This window comes from Salvia hispanica, chromosome 1 (genome assembly GCF_029641045.1).
Source record: "Salvia hispanica isolate PSC_SH4W2 chromosome 1, Shi_PSC_v1, whole genome shotgun sequence".
NCBI classification, from domain to species: Eukaryota; Viridiplantae; Streptophyta; class Magnoliopsida; order Lamiales; family Lamiaceae; genus Salvia; species Salvia hispanica.
Genome location: NC_142692.1, coordinates 41,151,879 through 41,173,861, shown reverse-complemented (window position 1 = coordinate 41,173,861; position 21,983 = coordinate 41,151,879). Strand labels below are relative to the sequence as shown.

Here is a 21,983-nt window from a genome sequence, read left to right as displayed (position 1 = left end):
ATTTAACTATCTTATTTTTTCTCGCAAATTAATTTTCTTTGATTTTTCACAATTTTTTGTCTGAAATCATTTAACACCCAGCATTTGTTTGTGGAAAAAAAGTCCAATTCGCATGGGATTGGTCGTTTGACTTGAAATAATAGCATTTGACAAAACTAAACCCTCTAGATAAAAAGTAGCATCCCATCACCCCATCTTTGATTTCAACATATATATATATATATATATATATATATATATACATAGTGCAATTAAACTAAGAGAACCAAAATTGATATTCAATTCATTTCACAAAAAAACACTACAAATTATACCATTTACATTATTTCACATTTTTTTGTTCATTACTCCAAGGCAATCCAAACCTTGATGCATCACAACATCTAAAAGAGAAAAAGAAGGAAAAGGGTTTTGCTTTACACAGTAAGTATTTTCTTGTGCATGAACCGTAAACGACGACGTTTAAGATCGACCTACACCCGACGTCTAAGCATCAAGAACTAGAAGCATAAAGTTGGGATTTTTAGCTTTTCTTGAAGTTGTTTTTCCATGAATCTTCATCTTGTTTCTGTGCTTTATGTTGGTGGATGCATGACCAAAATAAATATACTTTACTTGCCCACCTATTTTTGAAAAGCTATAAGCCTCTCTCCCCCACTATCTTTTTCAAGATAAAGATTGAATCTTTTTTGCCAAATTGCATTCTTTTCCCACCATTTCTTTCACACTTCAAAACCACATATATTTCCCCCACTCCCATTTTTCCCTTAGCTACTCCTCTAGATGATTAGAAAAATATCACAATCCCTTATAGCTTGTTATAGATTGTGCTTAATTAATTAAACAAGGTGCATGTTGGTGGAGGAAGTGATCTAATCTCAAGTTTTAGATTAGGTACTAATTATTTCTCATAATCCCAACTTCATTAAGGTTCAAGAAAATGGCCTCTTTCGGCGGCGGCGGCGGCCAATCCACAGCCAAAATCCTATTCATCATCACTATTAACATGGCTTTCCTAATCTTGTCAAGCACCTCACAATCAGGTAATTCATCAAAAAAAAAAATTGATGTTATGTTTATAAATCTGTAGTTAAATTTGATCATTAAACATAGTGTTAAATTTGATCAGATTCGAGTAGTTACTTGGATGATACGGGGAGAGTAGACCCTTTGGATGGTTTCAAGAAATACAGAGGAGGCTACGATATAACGGACAAAAACTACTGGAGCGTAAGCATCTAATTCAATTTCAAATCTTTTGTTTCGTACGTCAAAGAATTTGACATTGACTTGAATATATGTTTGTATTTTTTATAATGTGTTGATTGCATTGTGTGCAGTGTGTGTGAGAGTTCGAGAGATGTCTAATTTTACAACTATTCCGAATTTCAAATATTTACCGTAGTTATGGTATTCAGATTGTAGAATAGTGAATTTGGAATTGAAGACTCCGGTCTAATTTCAAATCCACGTCTTTAATTCTATGCTACCAAACAGACCCTTGGTTTTTTTGCGTGCAGTCGACCGCATTCACAGGCATATATGGATACAGCATTGCAGTTGTGTGGCTTCTATGCGGTGTTGCATATGGAGGATTTCTTCTTGTAAGAAGCTGTTGTTTCAAAGGGAGAAAACTCAAGAAAAAGAGAGCACTTTGTCACAAAAATTGCTATGTCCTACCTATCCTCTTATCAATTGTTTTTACCCTTCTTGCCATGTAAGTAAACTCTTGCTATTCTCGGGTTCGAGTCCATCATGATTCAGCCTTTAAAAAATTTTATGTTTATTTATTTCAGACTGGGGATTGGACTAGTTCTTGGAGGGAATGCCAAGTTCCATTCGAGGGCGAAGACTGTGATAGACATCATAATCGACACAGCGGACGACGCCTCGGACACAATCTACAACACGACCGGGGCCATGAGGGAGATGAGCGTAACCTTAGAATCCGTCAATGCGGATTCTGAGACGACGCGCTTCCTCACCTCAACGTCCCAGAGGCTCGATGTCCAGGCCGATGATATCGCTAGACAAGCCTCCAAGAACCGGCGCCTCATCGAAAAGGGCCTCAAGATTGTGTATGTCTTCTTCTCTCCATATCCATATCCATATCTTATGTCTATAATAAAATGCAGAGGAATGACTAATTTTTGCTGATATTTGCAGTTATATAATAACAACGGTAACAATTTCATTGACTTTGGTTGCTGTGATTTCTCTTCTAGGTAACACTAATAGTCTAATACACTATAGATCTACGTTAATTTCATTCACAATAAATATAAACTAATTGAGTTTTCTTTGTTATGCAGCATTAGGCATCCTGAAATTTCAGAAGATTGTTCAAATGTAATTACTTTTTTCACTCATCTTTTTCCTTTGGGTAACTCAACTGTAAAAACTTAAAAACTTTTCGTCAAACTTTCGTCCAATTTCTTTATGAAACATAGTATTACTGTTTTTTCTCATACACTAACTTGGCATTTGCAGGATTATTGCAATATGCTGGATATTGACTGTCCTAAGCTGGTTGTTCTTTGGAATCTATTTCTTCCTAGAAAAGTAGGTTCCTGGATTCCTTAACTGAACTAAACTAGGAAAACACACGCTTGATTCTGATCCAACATGTCTTGTTTTCCAGCTTCTCCGAAGACACGTGTACCGCGCTCGAAAGCTTCCAGAAGGATCCATACAACAACAGCCTGAGCTCCATCCTACCCTGTGACGAGCTGCTCTCTGCAAAATCGGTCTTGGACGATGTGAGCGCAGGAATCTACGACTTGGTGAACGAGGTATGGTACAAGGGATCTATCAACATTGGCATGCCTTTCAACAAAAAGATTATAACCTTTCGACATACAAGATTATAACTGAAAGCAACGAAAATGCAGGTGAACAACAACATATCGACATCATTTGGAAACATCATGCAGATCTGCAACCCTTTTTCTCCGCCACCTCTGCACGAATACCAGCCGTGGAGCTGTCCCTCTGGATCCATCCAAATAGGCGAAATCCCTCGGGTGCTGCGGATGCTGGTGTGTCCCGACTCGGAGGGGCAGGTGTGCAACGGAGGGATCCTGGTCCCTGCAGCCGAGTACAACACCATTCAAGCCTACACCTCCTCGATACAGAAGCTTCTAGACGTCTACCCCAGCATGGAAGCACTAGTCGAGTGCCAAACTGTGGAGGATGCCTTCGCTGAGATACTCGGAAAAGAGTGTGGGCCTCTCAAGAGGCATGCTAAAATGGTGTGGGCTTCGCTGCTCTTCCTCTCGTTAACCATGGTTGCGTTAGTCCTCATTTCGGTTGTCGGAGCACAACATCGACGGACACAACATTCTTTCAGTGCTTCTGTGAAACCAGACTCGGTTTTTATCACACCTGATGTGCTGGAATCTGAAGCAGCTCAGACCAGAGACAGAATATAGTAGACGGTATCGGTTTTTGTACAGGTAGACACATATTATACAGAGAATCGGCCTAGTTTAGGTGATCCAATACAACACACGCTGTAGAATTATACCAATACGATATAGAGCCAACGGGGGTAAACCCCTGGCTCCCTTTTGTATTACAAATGCTTAGGCCAAAAAAATATTTTTGCCAAGCAACATAGCAGCACTACAGAAACACTTCAGAATATAAAAATCAACTCTTTATGTAAAATACTGAATGCAGCAAGACAGAGCTTCAACAAAAGAGGCAAGGGAGAATAAATATCACCAAAATTCCAAAATCTGATTTACTACAGAAGATGTCCAAAATTCCATTTAAATAAATCTTTCATTCAATTTCTCTAGAGAAAAATAAACAACGAAAATTCTTCAGGGTGGCATGCTCACAGATCTTGAACACTCAAACCTGGAAACACAATGAAGAAAGTTCATTTTTTTAGTATGTGAATAATTAAATGAAAAAATAGGATGATCAACATAAAAGGTTGAAGTTTTTATCACTTCCAAGTATATATATCACGAAATTTCTATATTTCACTAACTGTTCCTGTGAATGAAAAAGACGGTACACAGCCAATGTGCATTGATAATGAATCAAGTTTCTTAAAGAAGCATAGAATGTAGTCGTATATCGTACTGATAATAGTCACATACTTCCACTAGAAAATCAAATTCTCTACTAGAGAGTATAGATGCAACGAATATAAATCATTCATATAAACGAAGTTTAAAAACATACCAGGTGGAAGGGACTGCTTCAGTTTGTCAGCCTTCTGAAGATCAAACACGCAGAGGGTGTACAGGTACTTCGAGCACCTGACCTTGAACTTAACCACATCTTTGCTCTTCTTGATCCTCACAGACGTTGCGTCAGGCCTTCTAGCTGTCAGAAGGAAGTCCTTTATCTCATGAATCTGCTTCGGCTGCAAATTACATAACAGAACACGGCGAGAGTTAGAACAAAAGTTTGCTGCAGAAACCTAATCAGCCATCAAACATAACACTTCACTCCTAACAGTAGCAATAACACAGTGCTATTGTAGCTTACAGTATACAATTTTACCGAAATAATCGCTAAAAGTGCATTGTATTGTAGCCTACAGTATACAATTTTATCGAAATAATCGCTAAAAGTGCGTTGAGATACAATGCAATAGAAATAAAAAGCTTCAAAGCATCCGAGGAAAACTATAAAGTATTGTAGCCAGGATTAGAAAGCCTAAAAAACAGAAATTGATGTAATAGAAACTGATGAAACAGAAAATCATCTTATCTTCGATCAATAAGAAACAAATATGAGTGGAAAATACAAATGCTGAATGAAGCCTAAAACACTGAAACTGATGAATTTTGATTTGTTTCATAACACAGCATATTTTGAAAAAATAGTGATTAACAAATGTGTAATTGAGTAAAAAATCATACCAGAATCAGATCGATAATTACAAGGAAATTATAAAAATAAGCGTAAAACGCATACAGCCAACGCAATTCATACAATAAACACAAAGGAAATTATCAGGATTTATTTTCTCATGAACTAGAACAAAGGAACAAAGCAAAAACTAAACCATTAATCTACATACATGATACAGCTCTAGCTTGATTAGTAGCAATAGCAACAAATATATCTATGAACAAATTAGCTAATTAACGATTCAAAATGATTAAAAAGTTCAGAAACAGCTCACCATTTTAGCAAATTGAATTGTGCAATTCCGTCGATAAACTCCGATTGAAATGGCTCTCTTCTTGCATTTATATGTAGGCCAATTCAGATCTCAAGCCCTAATGGGCCTAAACTCTCGGACTCGGCCCATAATAATTTTTTAAAGGCCCATAGCAATTAGTAATGTTGGATCGAATAAATTAGTAATCCACCATCTTTTATTGTTTAAAGAGGACATTAATTTTAATGTAAAAAAATTAAGAGAAAAAAATAGTTAAAATATTATTAATTGAGATTGGAATGATAAAATTTGTAATGGGTACTGTCACCCGAAGAAATATAAGTATACTATCACAACTTTTTTTTTCCTTACATGTTAAAAATCATAATCTGTCAATTTTGTGTAAAAATGTCTATTTTCATAATAAAACTCTACTAGTCCTTAACTAAACTATACCCCAATAAATCAATTGAAATTGTCTTCATGCATATTGAGAGACAATATCCTGTTAACAATGTGTTCAAGCAATAAATTATGTGTAATTAATTCATAAACTTATTGTTACATTGATTTTTTCCTTTTCAGTACATGTCCAATAAAAAGTTGTGATAAATGACACTAATTTATTCCTTAATTAATATTTAAAGCTAGCTAGAAGTTCTTTAACAGATTGAGGTTGACATTCTCCGCTAGAGTAACATATTCAATGGTCCTTAACCTATGCCCAATAAATTAATTAAAACTAGCTTAATGTATAGTGATTGTCTCTGTCCAATTAACAATGTGCTTAAGCAACAAATTAGGTGATGGGTAAAGATAAATTAACAAAAATTGTACATATAAAATACCCTCAAATTAATTTTAACCGGTCTTTATTTAAACCGGTTTTCTTGTTAATTATTATTTCTTTACTTAATTGCCCTTTTGCTATATTTGTAAAGGTCAATCTATATCAAATTACATTAATATATATGGAAATAGAGTATGAAAATATTAAATATGGATGATCACTTTAAAATAAAAGTGCCACTTATTTGGAGAGATCGCATAAATTGAGGTTACACTAACAAATTGGTTGATAACATTTTTCCTAAAGCATTAAACATTATATAATAATAAAAAAAAAAAACTGAATGCAAAAGTATTGTTATTTTATTGGATGGCAAAGCATTACGAAATATTTAATAAGAAAATATTTGAATGCAAAATATTAGTCTTATTACTTTCTCTGATAGATATTTGGCAACTAAACATGACCTAAAAAGTTAAGCATATGTCCATATTGTTATTTTTATAGCTTAGAATTTTAAGAATGATTTAATAATAAAATAGTCACTGATTATGAGTGACTATGATTATTTTGTTTGATGATAACACTTATAGTAATTAAGTATACATGCATATAGTCATTATTTTAGATATATATTGATATAGTCATTTTTTATAATAAGAAATTTAAAAATCATGTAAGAATAATTAGATGCAAATGGCTATAAGTATTTCTTTTGATGATAGCACTAATTAAGAAATTATAAGTTAGAATTTTAAGAAATAGTAAAAAAGTAATTGGATGCAAAAACTATTGTTATTTCTTTTGATAGTAACACTTGTTAATTAAGAATATATTCATATAGTCATTTTTTAGGAGTATAATTTATAAATTTTAAAAATTATTTAATTATAAAATATTGAATATGAATGACTATGATTATATCGTTTGATGATAGCACTAATTAAGAAATTAAGTATATATGCATGTAGTATTTTTATGTTTAGAATTTTAATTAAGAATTACTTAGTAGTACTAAAAAATTAATTGGATGCGAAATACTATTGTTATTTGTAACACTTATTAATTAAGAATGTATTCATATAGGAGATAATTTACAAATTTTAAAAACTATTTAATTGGAGTATAATTTAATTGGATGTGAATGACTATGATTATTTCGTTTGATGATAATACTAAGAATTAAGTATATTTGCATGTAGCCATTTTATAACTACAAATTATAAAAAATGTTTATTAATAAAATAATTATTTCATTTGATGGTAAAACTAAAAAATTAAGTTGAAGGAAGAAATATCCTCATTATTGTTAATGGAAGAATAAATTGTACAACTAAAGTATATTATGTACGTAATTGATTGCAATTTGCAAAGATGTAGTAGTAAATTATTTCCTAAATGTGAAAACGCCGATTATGGAAAACTTAATTTTTCCTAAATGCTCATAGAAGGGTAATCACGTACTACATTGTTGTAATTAATTATGATTCATTTATTGTAAATGTAAAATTCCTAAAATGTCCAACTTTGTATATACAATTTTTGTTAATTTATCACTTAGGTGATATGTAGCTTATTTATTTTCATTAAGTCAGCTCTATTATACCTACCAATGATGCTGGATGATCCAAAACTTGACTTAATCAAATTTTTAATCAACTTATTGCATGTCCCCTCTATTACATTGTAAATTTGTAATCATATCAATCATTGAATCAATTTTCTCATTATTGATGCTAAAAGTTTTATAATTTTGAAGCATATTGATGCAAATTAAATTAATGGGGCCCTAGTTAAAATACACTAAAAAAAATAATACTCCTCTGTCCCTAAAAATTTGTCACTTATTTCCATTTCTGTCCGTTTCTAAAAATTTGTCACCTTTCACTTTTACCATTTTTAGTAGTAGACCTCATATTCCACTAACTCATTCCTACTAATATTTTATTAGAAAATTAATATATAAATGTAGGACCCACATGCCACTAACTTTTTCAATCCACTTTCTACTATATTTCTTAAAATTCGTGTCGAGTAAAATGGTGACAAATTATGGAGGACGGAGGAAATAGTAGTAGATATAAGCATAAGCATGTTTCTAGAGTTAGCTTAGTGTACAAGGAAGCATCAATATTTCAATTATAAAAAACGTTAAATTAATTGGGCCCTGACTTTGTATAATGACATAGTGATATAATTAAAAACTATAATTAATTAGGTGAATGCTTTATTTAAAAAGAAGGCGCATATAACCTAATCTAACTAACCTCTAATTAAAGCCAATCAAACGACTTCTTAGCTAGGGATATTGTTTAAAATTGTTTAAATGCTTTTTTTTATTAATTGTCTTAAATCACTTTTGATATTGGGAAATAAAAAATTCACCTATGGTATATGTCAGTAATTTTTAAGATCTTTCATAATCCATTTCATACCTTAGCTTATAGTTAAATTTTCATGTCACGTCATCATTTTTTCTAAATATTGCACCCGAGCATAGTTTTTACTTTTTACATCCTTATACCTCCACTTATATCACAACTTAATTTTCCGTTTTAATTATCATCCAATTTGTAAAATTAAAATAAATAACACTATATATAATAATAACTCCGTTAAAATTCATAAAAAATACAGTTATTAAAATCATCGAATTGTTGTTGCTCATTTGGACCGAGAGGAAATCACCATCGTTGTGATCATTTTTTTAAAAAAAATTAGTTAAAAATGTGGTTATATTTATGGAATTGAAAATTTGATTGAAAATTAGATTAAATTTTTACTCTCGCCGACGTGCATTCCTCTCGGTGTTGGACCTGTCTTCGATCTAATTGGTCTCACGCCCCTCTCCTGGCACTAGATTCGGTCCCACCCCAGACCTCTCCCCTACAACGGGAGGTACCACAGACCGCATCCCTTCGAGCGGTTTGGCACTCCCAAAAACTATCTGTTGTGTTGTGGATACAATAATCTTACTTTTTTTTTTTTTTTTTTTTAATCTGTCATTTAATTTAACAAAACGAATGCCACATCTGTAGTCAGATTTGGAACTGGTTGTATTCTAATTCAACTCTGTATACTAATTTTGATTATTATTGTTATTATTATTGCATTTAATAACGACAAAGTTAAACTAATCTTATTTGGTTTGGTGTAAGCATTTATTAATAGGGGCCTGCAGGATGTCCAATTGTCCATATCAATATACCATCAACTTTTTTACCATAAATTATTAACAATAATTGAGTTACAATAACCTCATAAATTGTTGCTTGTAAGTAATGATGTGGAGTACAAATTAAATACTCATCCTAATTGAATGAGAATTTGACATTACAAATTTTGTAATTGAATTGGATTACTCCTTGGCCCTTGCCCTCTCATTTTATTTGGCTTATAAATTTTCCTTAAACACTAACAAGAATTGAATCAAAATAGTAATTTCAATTATATTAACCAATAATGAATCTTATTCGGTTCAATTATCAATAAATTAATGATAACCAATTAATTGAATATAAATCCTATAGAATGAGAGTTTGATTGCAAATCTATAAGTGACAACATTCGATTTCTCCTTGTCCTCTCATTTTGTTTGGCTCACTTAAATCAAGAATACTTTTTTGGTGTGAAAATTGTAGATATACTATAAATTAGTGGTACTTGATTGATGTGGTCACGAAACCCACAAGCCACATGTTTTTCACAATACAAATATGTAACGTGTATTTTTGTAAAAATTAACATAGTTATTGAAGTATATTTTATTAATAGTAGAATATTACTACTATCGATTTAATTCATGTAAATGATAATAGTAAAAGTCCACTAGCTACTTGAGGAATGTAAGTACATAATTCTCTCACAGAAATATAAAAATAAATAATTACACACTGGCAACATAAAAATAAAGTCCAGTTAGGAGATGTCGAGATATATATTTTTTATCAAATAAAATAAATTGTAAAGATATCTATATGCACATTATAAATTATATGCAACCGACAATGGCATCTCCATGCACATGCACCATTTTATGCAACTGTCACGCCACAAATGGACAAACCAGTCTTATAGTAGTAATTAATTAATGTAGTATCGTTTCAATTTTTTTATTTTATTTTTATTTTTCCTAAGTGAGGTGTCCTAACCTTGATCTCGAATTCTCCAACAAATGCAATGAAACAAGTCTACACATTTTATTCTCCATTTAAATAACTATTAGAGATTGTATTTTGACATAGTAATATTCTCATATCCCTAATTCAATTTTCTCTAGTACTACTATACTACTATAACAAATTATATTTTTGAATAATGAGTTCTCATATTATTACGTTGAATTACTTGGCTATGGGCCTATGGCCTATGAATGAAGCAACGTCAAATCACAGATGTATTGTAGGTCCAAAGAAAATTCAAACTCCAAATTGCCATTTCATTAACAACAACAAAAGTGAGATTCCTTAAAAAGGAATAACCGCGAACTATTACCGAATTTTGATGTATTGAATGAATATAAAATAATTTATAAATAAACTCTCAATAACTTAAAATCGAAACTGATTTGCTAAAATAGAAAGTATAATATCAAAACCATATTATTTTAATTTCCATCTCAAATAAAAAATATTAATAACATCAAATCGTCACCACTAGTGATAACTAAAGATTATTTTACTCCTTTGTTATCCATTTATAGATAAAGTCATAAAACTCTTGTGTGTGTACGAAAGTTACGTTTTTATCCAAATCTAGTATTTTATTAAAATTAACTTTAAACTTTTGTAATACTATAAGATTGAAAAATGATTGGAAACCTCTGATAAATGCCATGTTTTATCCAAGGTAGGATTTATTAGATGGGATAATAACTAGGAAAATAAATGCGGGATAAGAGTGGTTAGAAAATTTTTATCTCTCTTTATCCAAGTTTGGTAAGTATTTTATTGAAAATTATCACCAAGTAGGATAAGAGCCGTTCACACATAATACATATAGATAAATGGCACAATCCACTCAATTTTAAAATAATAATAATAATTCAAAGTCCTTTTTAATAAATTGTGAGTAACAATTTTTGTTGTATGATAAACAATTGCCTAAAATCATGCCTCGCCTCACATATATAAAAACCAGAATCAGTCAATTCACACAATCACACACCTAGTCAAATACTATTATGTACACACATACTAATATAATAACAATATGTGTGTATTATATAGGAGTATATCAAATTTGATATGGGTGACAACGACACACGAACCAAACTCAATTTCACGTCACAAAATCACTAATTAATTACATGAAAAACATAACCCCAAGAATTGATCCAAAGCTCAAGTCAGATGTGTCCCTATCAAAATCATACTCTATAATTTCATTTCATTTCATTTGTACATGTAAACAAATTAAATTATATTCATACACACACAACACGCAGTGAGTTGTGTGTCAGATACCCTAATTGAAACAAAAAAAAAAGGTGTCTTCTTCAATCATAGATTGCACTTTCACTCTTCCCTTACTCTGTCATCAATATTATACACACATTATACATACAATTAGATTAACACTCTGTTTTCCCCCTTTTTTCTATTTCTCTCTCTGCAATTCATCTTCCCTACTGCTGAAGCAATATTCCTGTAAAAAAAAGCCACCTTTTTTTACCTATCTGGATTTTGCTGAGCATTAAATACACACACAAACTCGTGTACTTTTTCTTTCGTCTCTTGTTCAGCTGTACCCATCACATTTTCTCAATTAATCAATTTCTCAAATCCGGGCTCTCCTCAAAATCACACCTTCTCAGTAGAAATCACCAATTTGTTTTTTTTTAATAAAATTAGGATACCTAATTTTGAGGATCACCGCAGATTTTGGCTGATCCGTGTGAAATTTGGAAGCGCCATAAATGCAATTGGGGATTGAAGAAGCAGTGGTGAGAAGAAATGGCAGCTTTAGTCCCGGGGGTTTTGCTGAAGCTGCTGCAGCACATGAACACGGACGTGAAGGTCGCCGGAGAGCACCGCTCGTCGCTGCTGCAGGTGGTGAGCATCGTGCCGGCGCTGGCCGCCGGCGAGCTCTTCCCGAATCAAGGGTTTTACCTCAAGGTATCCGACTCCTCCCACGCTACCTACGTGTCTTTGCCTGATGAGCATGATGATCTGATTCTCAGTGATAAGATTCAATTGGGGCAGTTTGTCCACGTCGAGAGGCTCGAGGCCGCCTCCCCCGTGCCCATCTTGAGGGGCGTGAGGCCGGTCCCGGGCCGCCACCCGTGTGTGGGAACCCCTGAGGATATAGTTGCCACTCACTCTTTAGGGTTCTTGAACAATAATGGGAATCCATCATCCCCTGCTAGTAAAAGTAGATCAGGGTCTAAGTTGGGGGGCAATGTGGGGGTGAGGGATGGGAAATCGAATCATTCGGGTGGTTTGAAGGAGGATAGGAAGGCTCCGGGATTGACTCGATCCAAGTCCCAGCTGTCGAAGCTGTCTTTGTCTGTGGATGTGAAGAAGGACTACTCTGCTGCTGGTGGGAGGATGAAGTCGTCGGGGTCTAGGTCGATACCCTCGTCTCCGACTAGCTGTTACTCGCTGCCTACTTCTTTTGAGAAGTTCTCGACTGGCGTTAGGAATCAGGCGAAGATCAAGGGGTTGGAGAGGTTGGAGAAGGCAAGTGGTGTGTCGGGGTCAAAGGAGAAGCCTAGCCCTGTTCGTGGGGGGAGTTCGGCTGGGAAGAAGATCTCGAGTGGGAACTTGATGAAGAATATTGTTCAAGGGCTTGAATTGGGGCCGAAAGCGTTGAGGAAGAGCTGGGAAGGGAATATGGATGCCAAGAACCGGGAAAGCCCCAGATTGAAAGTTCACAGACAGGAGATTAAGCCAGATGGAAGAAGTAACTCTGTGAGTCTTTCTTTCTTCTTCGTATCCTTAAAGCAGCTTTTCTTTATTATGTGCAGGCGTCGACATCCATAGATCAGTTGTAGTGTCAAAGTAAGAATAAAAGAGAATTATTGACAGTAAATGATGGATTGCTACTGTGCTATATTGTTAGGTTTCATTTGGTTGATGCAATCTTTGTCATTAATGGATAGTTATTGTCTCTCCTAATTATTCAGATAAGTATATTCATTCATTCATATGCATTGACCTGCAATTTATTCTTCACTGTGTAGGCACCGAGAAAATCAGTGAGCGAGAGATTGCCATCTAAAGAAGAAGATAGGAAGCCTTCAAAATCTACCAGAGATGAAAGCAAAGTTAATGCATCTGTCAAGAAGGCTCCCGCCAATGGGGATGCACCCGATATTGTCAAGGCATCTACACGAACTTCTGTGGGAAAGAAGTCATCTGGAGAAGTTTCTAGTAATGGATTTCCAGGAAATTTGGTGAAGGTTTCTGTTAGTAATAGGCGACTGACAGACGCAAATGTCTCGTGGGCCTCACTGCCATCTTCTCTTGCAAAGCTCGGGAAGGTGTCGTATTTTTTCGCTTCAATATTTTTTAACACATGAGAGAATGCATGAGATGTAATATTGTCCTTATCGGCTAATTCACTTGCAATTTGATGAACTTCTTTTTGAGTTTATACTTGTTTGATTTCTGATTGTAAAACTCTCTGACCATTATAACAGGAAGTATTGAAGCACAGGGATTCAGCACAGACGGCTGCTGTAGAAGCAATGCAAGAGGCTTCAATTGCTGAGACTTTGCTTCGATGCTTAAGGTATTTCTTCTATAAAAGAAAAGCCAACTTCTCCATCAAACTATGGATTTTGAGACAACATATATTGCGTGTCAAGTATGGAATTCGACTTTGTTATGGTCTTGTGCATTTAGGAAATTTTATACCTTGCCTTTTCAGTCTTAAGTATCGAAGGCTATTATTTAGATTTAGGAAGTGGCGTTATGAACTTTGATCCTAAATCTGGCAACATTGTCGGTTTTAAATGCAAATAACTTTCTATTACTACACGTCTACACGCCCCTTAAGCTGGGATCTATAACTGAGTACAAGTTTATAGCTGTATTTTTTTCTCCCCGGACAAACGGAACGTTCTTGAGAAATCTGGAGATTTCCTGTGACTGCTCGACAGATATTTTTAGAAACTTGAGTGTTAAATTATGTGGTTTTATTTACTAGGTAGAGTTTTAGGAAAGTTTAAGGACTTAGAAGCATGAAAAGGTAAGCAGAGACTAATTGTGCATCATTATGCTGCTCAATTGTTTCGTTAAGCAGATTATAGACTAATAGTAAATTATTTAGTTCCTCCGGGATTAGGTCTTGTTGAACCCACATATGCGACTTTTATGTTTCAGTAATCGATCTCCAGGTGCCTAAAGCACGCTTCATATTTTACAGTGTGATCTATGAGACTTAACTTGAACCCTGCAATTTGTTTTTTCTACAATAGACCGAAAAAGACTCATCGAGATATACAGATTATTATATGCAGCCACCGTTTTTCGCAATCATGGAGAGTGTTGAGATAGTGTAATAAAAGCTTACTCATCGTTTGTATTTTGATTCGCAGCACATATTCTGAGTTGAGTTTAACTGCAAAAGAAGATAACCCACAGCCTGCGGTTGAGCAGTTCTTACATCTCCATGCACGGTTGAGCAAAGCGCACCTTCTTGCAGATTCTTTATCGAAAACTCTCTCTCGTGATTCAGATAACGAAGAAAGTCCGTCAGAAGAGGCATTGAAGGTGACCTCAGAAGGGTGTAAACAAGCTGCTTCTTGGGTTAATGCTGCATTAGCCACCAATTTGGCTTCCTTCGCATTGTACAGCAAATCAGGCACCCTCAGCCCAGCTGCATCATCAACTCCCTCTCCAGTTTCAAAGACGAGCACGGGCAACCAACCCATAATAGTCCTTGAAAACTCTCCCAAGAACACAGCAGCAGCAGCTCCTAAGGCACTTTCAAAACCCCGGCAGACGGCAAATTCCAAGAATGTTTCAGTCGGGACACTGCGCAAGCCGAACGACGGGGCGGCTGTCGGCCATAGCACGAGAAGCTCCCCTCCGATAGAGTGGGCTAAAGGAGATGGCCTTGATGAGGCTGCAGAGCTCTCTGAAAAGTTGCGGCTGGAGTCGCAGGATTGGTTCTTGGGATTCGTGGAGAGATTCTTGGATGCTGATGTGGACACGTCGTCTCTGTCAGATAACGGTCAGATAGCTGGAATGCTGAGTCAGCTCAAGAGTGTGAATGACTGGCTGGATGAAATAGGAGCAAGTAAGGAGGAAGAACAACCGCCTCCCATACCCACAGAGACGATCGATCGGATACGAAAAAAGATATATGAGTATCTCCTCACTCATGTAGAGTCTGCAGCTGCGGCACTGGGTGGTGGTGGTAGCACACAGGGCTCTCCAACAAAAGAAGCAAAGGGAAGAAGGTGATCTCAAATGTGTAATTCCTCTCTCCTCATATACTGCCAAGGTGTTAAAGAAGATGACACATATCATATATTTGATGTATATAATTTTTAGCAATGGATTACAGATTGAGAAAGGCAAGTGGAAGTGAAGCAGCCATTGATGAATATTCAAGGCTTTACCATTCTCTTTTTTTTGTTCTCTCTTTTTACTTTAGGGGTGAGAGGGGCTTTCCTTTTATTTTTTCTTCTAAGGAATTGTTTCTGAACAGTCTTCTTTTACAGTGAATTGCAATTTGGAATTTGGGTGTGTATACATACATATTTCATAAAAATCAGCACGAACACACACACACACACACACTCTGAGTAGCAATGAAGTTATCAAGAATCCAGAAAGATGCACTAATGGAGAAACCAAGCTTAAAATTTGAAGTGTGTATGCCCCCTGCTAAACAGCCCAACTAACAACATGAAATCAAAATCCACTGTAAAAGAGTTTAATTCATCAAATACTTGATCTCGTTGTGAGCATCGTCTACAGAAGAAGGGTTGAGTCGCTCTTGAGCAGCAGCATTCGAGGGGCACATCACATTCTTGATGATGGAAAAACTAAAGTCAAACTCTGCTTTCCACTTAGAGCAGGTGGCTTGTATCCACTTCTCTGCTACACTCGTAGACACACTGTCTTGGCTGTCCCTCTCGTGTTCTTCTATTGCCGGACGAATCTCATCATACAATAAGTTGAGCTCCGAGACAGCTTTGTTTTTAAGTTTCTGCACATATTCAAGCAAACCATATAATTCTACACAAACAAACTCTTTCAAATGGAATCGACAAAATGAACATACTTATCGCCTGATATGATTTTTAAGTATCCTTCCCAGAATTATTAAAGGGTCATATGGAGTTACGCACACGAATATAAATGAGTCAGTAACATAATAAGTGTATTCACCTCATATCTCCTTATTTCCTCTTGTGCTTGCTTTGACGCAAATAGTTCAGCAACAGGTTTCGAGCTGACATATTTCTTGCCAGAAGTTTTTGATTTTTGGTTTACAGTATGCTGTGGTCTTTTCTTCGAGGAAGGACTTGGACCAATGTTATAATTCCGGCATGTACTGTTGCTTCTAATACGAGATATCATAGCATTTGTTTGCGGAAACACTTGTCCACTTTCTTCTAAACTAAATTCCATCTCCTTGTTATTGTCAGTTGCCACTGATTTTCCTGTTGCATCTTGCTCCAATTTAACGTCAGATGCCAAACTTTTTTGCCCTGCTGCTGGATCATTTACTAATGATTCGTCTTTGACAGGGAATTCTGTAGAAGCAGGTTTTGGAAAAGGCTCATCCTCCGCAGAGTCGTAGAGAGGGATGTTTTCAACTGTGTATCTGCGTACAAGAGCAAACACAATAAGATTCTTTTCAAGCACAAAATATACAAAATAAAAGGAAAAATGAAATAGAAAACATTTTTTTAGCATTTAACAAATCTCAATCCTTCTGAGAACCAATAATGAGCCCAGGAACATTTACCTTTCATCTCCATCTTCCCAGACATGGTAATAATCCTGCAGGCATCATAGAAAAAAAAACATAATCATGGAATGGAAAAAATCTAACCACATGGCAATTTGTAGTAGTAGCAACAACAGTAGCTGTTTGCGAAGTAATGTTTTATGAGAAAGAGGTAGAGTGAGTTAAAAAAAACTGTGTTGCAGGAAAACATAAGGGATGTGGCCATTGTTGTAAGAACTATGTTTCAAAGTCTTTGGGCATAAATCCTGTTTCTATAAAGATTTCCCTCAATTACTAAAGGTCCTTGTAGAGGTGGCAAACAAATTGATATTTTTGGTGGCCGCTAGGGTGAGCGTGTTAGAAGTGCATTATAAATGGCAATTAAACTTGTTTTGGGCCCGAATCAACATGCAAGACCAGTACAGGAAGTAACTCAAGTGTAACTCAAGATTTGGCCAACTAACATATTGGCTCTCTGAAAATCTAATCTCATCAAAAGGCCCTACAGAAGTCAACATTAAGTTTAAATATAGCATTTTAAAAAAAAATTGATTACCTGGAAACCCTGAGACTTGGCACCAAGGAATAAAGAACAGTTAGCTGCACCGCAAAGACACCGGACAGTGACCCCACCATACCATTCAAAGTTATAGTCATATGCCAGTTCAGTTCCAACAGCAATATCAATCTTTGCAAATATTCCAACTCTCGTCTCTCCCAGCACTGTCCACTTTCTCGTTTCACAATTTGGTTCGCTACAAATTCAGAAAAATGTGAGTGCTTTTTGACATTTTTTTATGTTTTAGTAGGTCATCTAGAGCTGAGCCAAACCGAATTTCAACAATCTTGTTGTCTGCTGGACTTACCACGAATGGTTAATAAATCTCGCAATGCTTCCTTTTTTTGTGGCATCGATAAAATAGTTCGAATTCAGTGAAATAATATATGCATCCTTAAGACCTGCAACACCTCAAGGATGGAGACATCAGCAATATCAGTCGAAGAGAAGATGTCATGTTTATTTCAAATAATACTTGACCTTGAGCTTCATAAGCATGAGATCTTCGCTTTGCTACGTCTGATGATATTACCTCCCCGCAATACTCAATAATGAATTCTCCAGCCTGATCATAGGCAGAAGCACAAGTTGCTAGTGACAAGAAAGCAAGAGCTATACTGTTTTGCTAACCTACATCTACGAGTAACCGTGGCTCCCGAACCAAATGCAATTGTGGATAAAAAGGATAACTTCATCGACAAAATAATTATATCTGATATTTACAAATCACCGTATGAAGGCATGTTCAGATGGATTACCTTAATGTTTTGATCAGCTTGAAGACCCCAACCACGCCCTTCAGTTTTGAATAACTTTGTCTTTGCATATTCACATTTCTGAAATTTCTGAAGAATGGCAGGGTAAAAATGAAATGACATCTTCAAAATTATCCCACTAATGCAAGTTCATCAGGAGCAACTACTTCCCCCGAGGAATTATTTATTCTTCTACGAGGCACACCAAAATATAAAACAGCAACAAGCACAAACTATGCATGCGATTTTCACCAGATTCATTGGGATGAACTATCTTAATAACCTCCTATGTTGACCTAGGTTAAGCATATGAAATTTGTTGATTAATGAAACATGTGACCAACTATTTATTCATCTATTTTTTAAAATAAAGGTTTAAAGGTTTAGCAGATAATCCTTAAATATTAGTTAAATAGAACTGTTTGAGCTACAAAGAGGAAATGAATCACTCTCTAATCAAGAAGAAAAATGAAATCCTTTCATTCGCATTAATCATCCTTTACCGACTTTTCTATTCTCAGCGTATTTGCAAATATCACAATCCAAAAAAGATAAACATGGTAAAAGTATTGATACAACTTAAGGAGGATGAATAAGAATATATCCAGAATCCCTGTAGGCGACAAGGAGCAGCTCAATTAAATTACTGCTTACTTCTTATATTTATTGTAAAAGATGTATGCATCCTATGCTTTCTCTCACCTGATTCATGCAGTGCTGATCACAACGACAGTATCCTGGTGTGCACTCTGTGTTGGTTAACGCATTCAGACAGCTTTCCCCACATGCACTTTCAGGATTACAAGGATCATACTTGCACTCACAAATAGCAATATCCTCTTCTTTCAATTTTTTGTGCCTGTGATAAAATATAATAAATTTAATTCCATAAACTAAGACATGATAGATTAAAATAACATTGCAGCACTAAACGTGACACAACTAACATGCAATTTATATTTCAAAACCAAGAGGTGGAAGTGGAACAAATGGTTGTAATAAAATGGTGATTGCAAGGTATATGACGGGCTGTTTGTCAATAGAAGCTGCTACTAAGTGTTCCAAAATGTAATAAAATTATGATGCAGACAATTGAATTAAAGTTTTTGCATATTCATTTGTAACATACATAAGATGATCCCTCTCCTTCAGTCACTAGCACCAAGTATATCCAGAAATTTTCCCTGTTGAATAAAAAATAGATTAGCTTTATACTAGAACAAGTAGCCAGTAATGTATGGAAGTACAAGGATGTGCTTGGTTGCTAGGTCCTCACATGAGTGAAGGAGAGGAATTTCTCTGCGTATGTCATATCAATACAAATTATCAGTTCTTTACTCGATACATTCTGATTAGTCATCAATATTTCACCTAATAGCAAGTAATGCCATGAAAATGAGTCGCACACTTAATCTCAAGACTCATGGCCTGAAAAATAACAGAATGCAAATCTTGGCTAGAGTGAAATGGGAAGAAAAATGAAGACAGTACTTTCTTCCCCAAAAATCATTCTGTCTAATAAGCACAAACGGCGGAAGCCCCTCACTCTCTAGGTCCTTCAAAACAATAAACAGCCTGTCAGTTGAGTATCAAATACAGCAGATTAGCAGAAATTGTTTAATAATCTAGCTTCTGTAACACATGAAATGCAGGAAATGAAAGGAATTCATATTGCATGAGCTACAAGACCAACAGAAAATTGAATGAATACAAAAAAATCCCCCAATTCTCAACGCAGTGAAATCAACATCTACACTAAGAATATGCGACAGATTGGAAGTTCTCAAACTAAACTGAAGTGAATTCGCCCAAACCAAAACAAACGCCCCAAAATTGACAACAAACAACGAAGTAAAGCGGAAATTACGAAAACCTAGATTGGATAAGTATGAAATATGTTGGATAAAACAACTTACAAGATTCGGGCTCATCGATTTTGACGAATTCGCTTCTTCAAAGCCTTCCATCCCCACTCGCCCTTTCTGAATTGAAATATGGATATGAAAGAATCGTATAATGCAAACAATTCGGTGAAACGAGTTCAATTGGAGGGAGAGTGAATGAAATGTGCTACCTTCAAATTTCTTTAGCTTCTTCTGTTTTCCAGTTTCTTACAAAATGAATTGTTTATTAAAAAAAATGTTTCGATTAGATTTACAAAATAAAATACTAGTAAATTGTTTAATTAAACAAAAAAGCAAATTATTTACTTGCGTAATTAATAAAATGATTGTTTAAACCTAATAGCATCCGCAATGGTGCTTAGGCCAGCCATTCTCTCCCCTGCCACGTTAGCAATACTAAAAAACCACCTGCCATATCAGATTTAGGCCAGCCATAGGCCAGCCGCAATAAAAATAATTCAAAATATACTACATTTACGGAATTAAAATTACGACACATATACGGGAAAAATTCGTTAATTTTATTTAAATAAAAAAAGTACATTAACTAAAAATCAAAAAAATTACATAATAAAAAAAATTCCGGGCTTCCACACACGAGCCACTGCTCCACTCTACTCCTCACTAATTTATTAAAAAAATACATTAAAAAATATTAGTATGCCTTGAATCCGTTATAGATTGCCTTAAAACATGTCCCGACGGTATGACATGTTTCTGTTTTAGGTCTTAATTTTGTATTGGGTCTAGCCCGTCGTCTGTGTGCCTATTTAAAAATTACATAATTAAAAAAAAATTATAAAAAAATATTAAAAAAATACATTATATAATTTTTCAAAAATTAAAAAAAAAATTAAAAAATAGCGCTGGCCGATCGGGCCGCCACAATGGCGGCCAGCGCGTCGGCTAGCGCATCGGCCAGCGCCGAGCGATCGGCCAGCCCACGCCGAAGCGCTAGCCGATTTCGCTCTCGCCGACTGCAATGGTTCGGCTAGCCGATCGGCCAGCGCGACGAATCGGCTAGCCGGTCGCTAGCCGACCATTGCGGATGCTCTAAAAAGATAAAATGGTCGTTTAGGTGTGCGTTTCAATTTTTATTGAGTTATTATTGTTTTCATTTATTTTTTTTATTTCAATTTATGTATTTTTTTCAAATGAGTAACTTATACTCCTCATCGGTGAATAGGAGTCCCATTTTTTCCATTTCAGTTCGTCCATGGATAAGAGTCTTGTTTCAATTTTACAATAAAGTTAATAGGATTTCACATTTCATTTAACTCATTCCACTCATATTTCACTAGCTCCGAGTAATTGTTTAATAAAATTATTAAATTCCATTTTATTAATAATAATAATAATAATAAATATGGAGTAATTTTGCTATTATATGGCTATGGATAATGCAGAAAAACTCAGTACATAGTTTAGGCTTCAGGTTTTAGTGAATCGCATGGGTAAGGGTGAGAATACAGATATCGGGTATTGGATTTACCCGTATCCGACCCGATATCCGTCGGATTTTGGATACGTAATATCCAATTTTATGAGATTGGGTTTGGGATTGTGTATTGAAATATAAGATAAATCGGGTATTGGGATAACCCGAATGGATATTGGGTATTACCCGAATATCCAATTTATTATTTTAAGCATATTTTAAATTAGGTTTAGTCATTTTGCATTAAATAATCTTATACTTTAAAATAAAAGTGGTCCATTTTTTTTTTTGTTTTATACTACAAAATAAATAAAACATTAAAGACATTGGTCAATTTAGATATTTCTATATTTCCATTAATATATAATATTCAAATTTTTTTATTAGTTATTAACAAAGTCGGGTATTCGGGTACCCGATACGTCGGTATGGATACCTGGGGCGGGTATTTGAGTACCCGAAAATATATCCGGGCGGGTTTTGGATAGACATTTTGGT

At 35.1% G+C, this 21,983-nt stretch overlaps 4 protein-coding genes across 10 annotated transcripts; 2 read left to right on the top strand and 2 right to left on the bottom strand.

Moving 5' to 3' along the window:
• Positions 1 to 282: 282 nt before the first annotated feature.
• Positions 283 to 3,669, top strand: LOC125185585 (uncharacterized). 2 transcript variants are annotated; one of them, XM_048082146.2, is made up of 10 exons: positions 283 to 423; positions 931 to 1,043; positions 1,130 to 1,230; positions 1,521 to 1,717; positions 1,797 to 2,078; positions 2,167 to 2,225; positions 2,313 to 2,349; positions 2,491 to 2,562; positions 2,642 to 2,792; positions 2,892 to 3,669. In XM_048082146.2, the coding sequence occupies exons 2-10, from the start codon at positions 941 to 943 to the stop codon at positions 3,429 to 3,431; spliced, it is 1,542 nt and encodes a 513-aa protein (XP_047938103.2). In that variant the 5' UTR covers positions 283 to 423; positions 931 to 940; the 3' UTR covers positions 3,432 to 3,669. The 2 variants fall into 2 exon arrangements, with proteins under 2 accessions (XP_047938103.2, XP_047938102.2); XM_048082145.2 differs by lacking the exon at positions 283 to 423 and having other exon boundaries at positions 724 to 1,043.
• Positions 3,670 to 3,692: 23 nt separating this feature from the next.
• LOC125185586 (large ribosomal subunit protein eL38z/eL38y-like) lies at positions 3,693 to 5,194 on the bottom strand. The gene is made up of 3 exons (XM_048082147.1): positions 5,150 to 5,194; positions 4,198 to 4,381; positions 3,693 to 3,864 (listed from the first exon to the last, which is right to left on the bottom strand). The coding sequence occupies exons 1-3, from the start codon at positions 5,150 to 5,152 to the stop codon at positions 3,842 to 3,844; spliced, it is 210 nt and encodes a 69-aa protein (XP_047938104.1). The 5' UTR covers positions 5,153 to 5,194; the 3' UTR covers positions 3,693 to 3,841.
• Positions 5,195 to 11,436: 6,242 nt separating this feature from the next.
• On the top strand, positions 11,437 to 15,622 carry LOC125218790 (GPI-anchored adhesin-like protein, putative (DUF936)). Its single transcript, XM_048120557.2, has 4 exons — positions 11,437 to 12,829; positions 13,102 to 13,401; positions 13,561 to 13,652; positions 14,461 to 15,622. The coding sequence occupies exons 1-4, from the start codon at positions 11,873 to 11,875 to the stop codon at positions 15,329 to 15,331; spliced, it is 2,220 nt and encodes a 739-aa protein (XP_047976514.1). The 5' UTR covers positions 11,437 to 11,872; the 3' UTR covers positions 15,332 to 15,622.
• A 65-nt stretch (positions 15,623 to 15,687) lies between these two features.
• On the bottom strand, positions 15,688 to 20,261 carry ASHH1 (SET domain group 26). Of its 6 annotated transcripts, none has more exons than XM_048120562.2 (12): positions 20,060 to 20,190; positions 19,635 to 19,718; positions 19,420 to 19,514; positions 19,273 to 19,327; positions 18,846 to 19,002; positions 18,147 to 18,233; positions 17,869 to 17,953; positions 17,696 to 17,789; positions 17,386 to 17,584; positions 16,848 to 16,882; positions 16,265 to 16,703; positions 15,688 to 16,082 (listed from the first exon to the last, which is right to left on the bottom strand). In XM_048120562.2, coding segments are annotated over exons 4-12 (1,374 nt in total). In that variant the 5' UTR covers positions 19,275 to 19,327; positions 19,420 to 19,514; positions 19,635 to 19,718; positions 20,060 to 20,190; the 3' UTR covers positions 15,688 to 15,806. The 6 variants fall into 6 exon arrangements, with proteins under 6 accessions (XP_047976519.1, XP_047976518.1, XP_047976517.1 ...); XM_048120561.2 differs by having other exon boundaries at positions 19,635 to 19,699; positions 20,060 to 20,137; XM_048120560.2 differs by lacking the exons at positions 19,273 to 19,327; positions 19,420 to 19,514 and adding an exon at positions 20,218 to 20,261 and having other exon boundaries at positions 19,635 to 19,699; positions 20,060 to 20,125.
• Positions 20,262 to 21,983: the final 1,722 nt, after the last annotated feature.

What these genes read in the sequence shown, in the direction of transcription:
- LOC125185585 (XM_048082146.2), top strand. Translation starts at nt 941, where the DNA reads ATGGCCTCTTTCGGCGGCGGCGGCGGCCAATCCACAGCCAAAATCCTA. An exon ending in CGGACAAAAACTACTGGAGC is followed by an intron (nt 1,231 to 1,520) that starts GTAAGCATCTAA and finishes TTTTGCGTGCAG; the next exon opens with TCGACCGCATTCACAGGCAT. An exon ending in ATCTATTTCTTCCTAGAAAA is followed by an intron (nt 2,563 to 2,641) that starts GTAGGTTCCTGG and finishes CTTGTTTTCCAG; the next exon opens with CTTCTCCGAAGACACGTGTA.
- LOC125185586 (XM_048082147.1), bottom strand. An exon ending in GAAGCAGTCCCTTCCACCTG is followed by an intron (nt 3,865 to 4,197) that starts GTATGTTTTTAA and finishes TTGTGTTTCCAG; the next exon opens with GTTTGAGTGTTCAAGATCTG.
- LOC125218790 (XM_048120557.2), top strand. Translation starts at nt 11,873, where the DNA reads ATGGCAGCTTTAGTCCCGGGGGTTTTGCTGAAGCTGCTGCAGCACATG. An exon ending in CAGATGGAAGAAGTAACTCT is followed by an intron (nt 12,830 to 13,101) that starts GTGAGTCTTTCT and finishes TTCACTGTGTAG; the next exon opens with GCACCGAGAAAATCAGTGAG. An exon ending in ACTTTGCTTCGATGCTTAAG is followed by an intron (nt 13,653 to 14,460) that starts GTATTTCTTCTA and finishes TTTGATTCGCAG; the next exon opens with CACATATTCTGAGTTGAGTT.
- ASHH1 (XM_048120560.2), bottom strand. Translation starts at nt 20,110, where the DNA reads ATGGAAGGCTTTGAAGAAGCGAATTCGTCAAAATCGATGAGCCCGAAT. An exon ending in AATGATTTTTGGGGAAGAAA is followed by an intron (nt 19,003 to 19,634) that starts GTACTGTCTTCA and finishes ATTTTATCACAG; the next exon opens with GCACAAAAAATTGAAAGAAG. An exon ending in AGGAAATAAGGAGATATGAG is followed by an intron (nt 16,083 to 16,264) that starts GTGAATACACTT and finishes GAATATGTGCAG; the next exon opens with AAACTTAAAAACAAAGCTGT.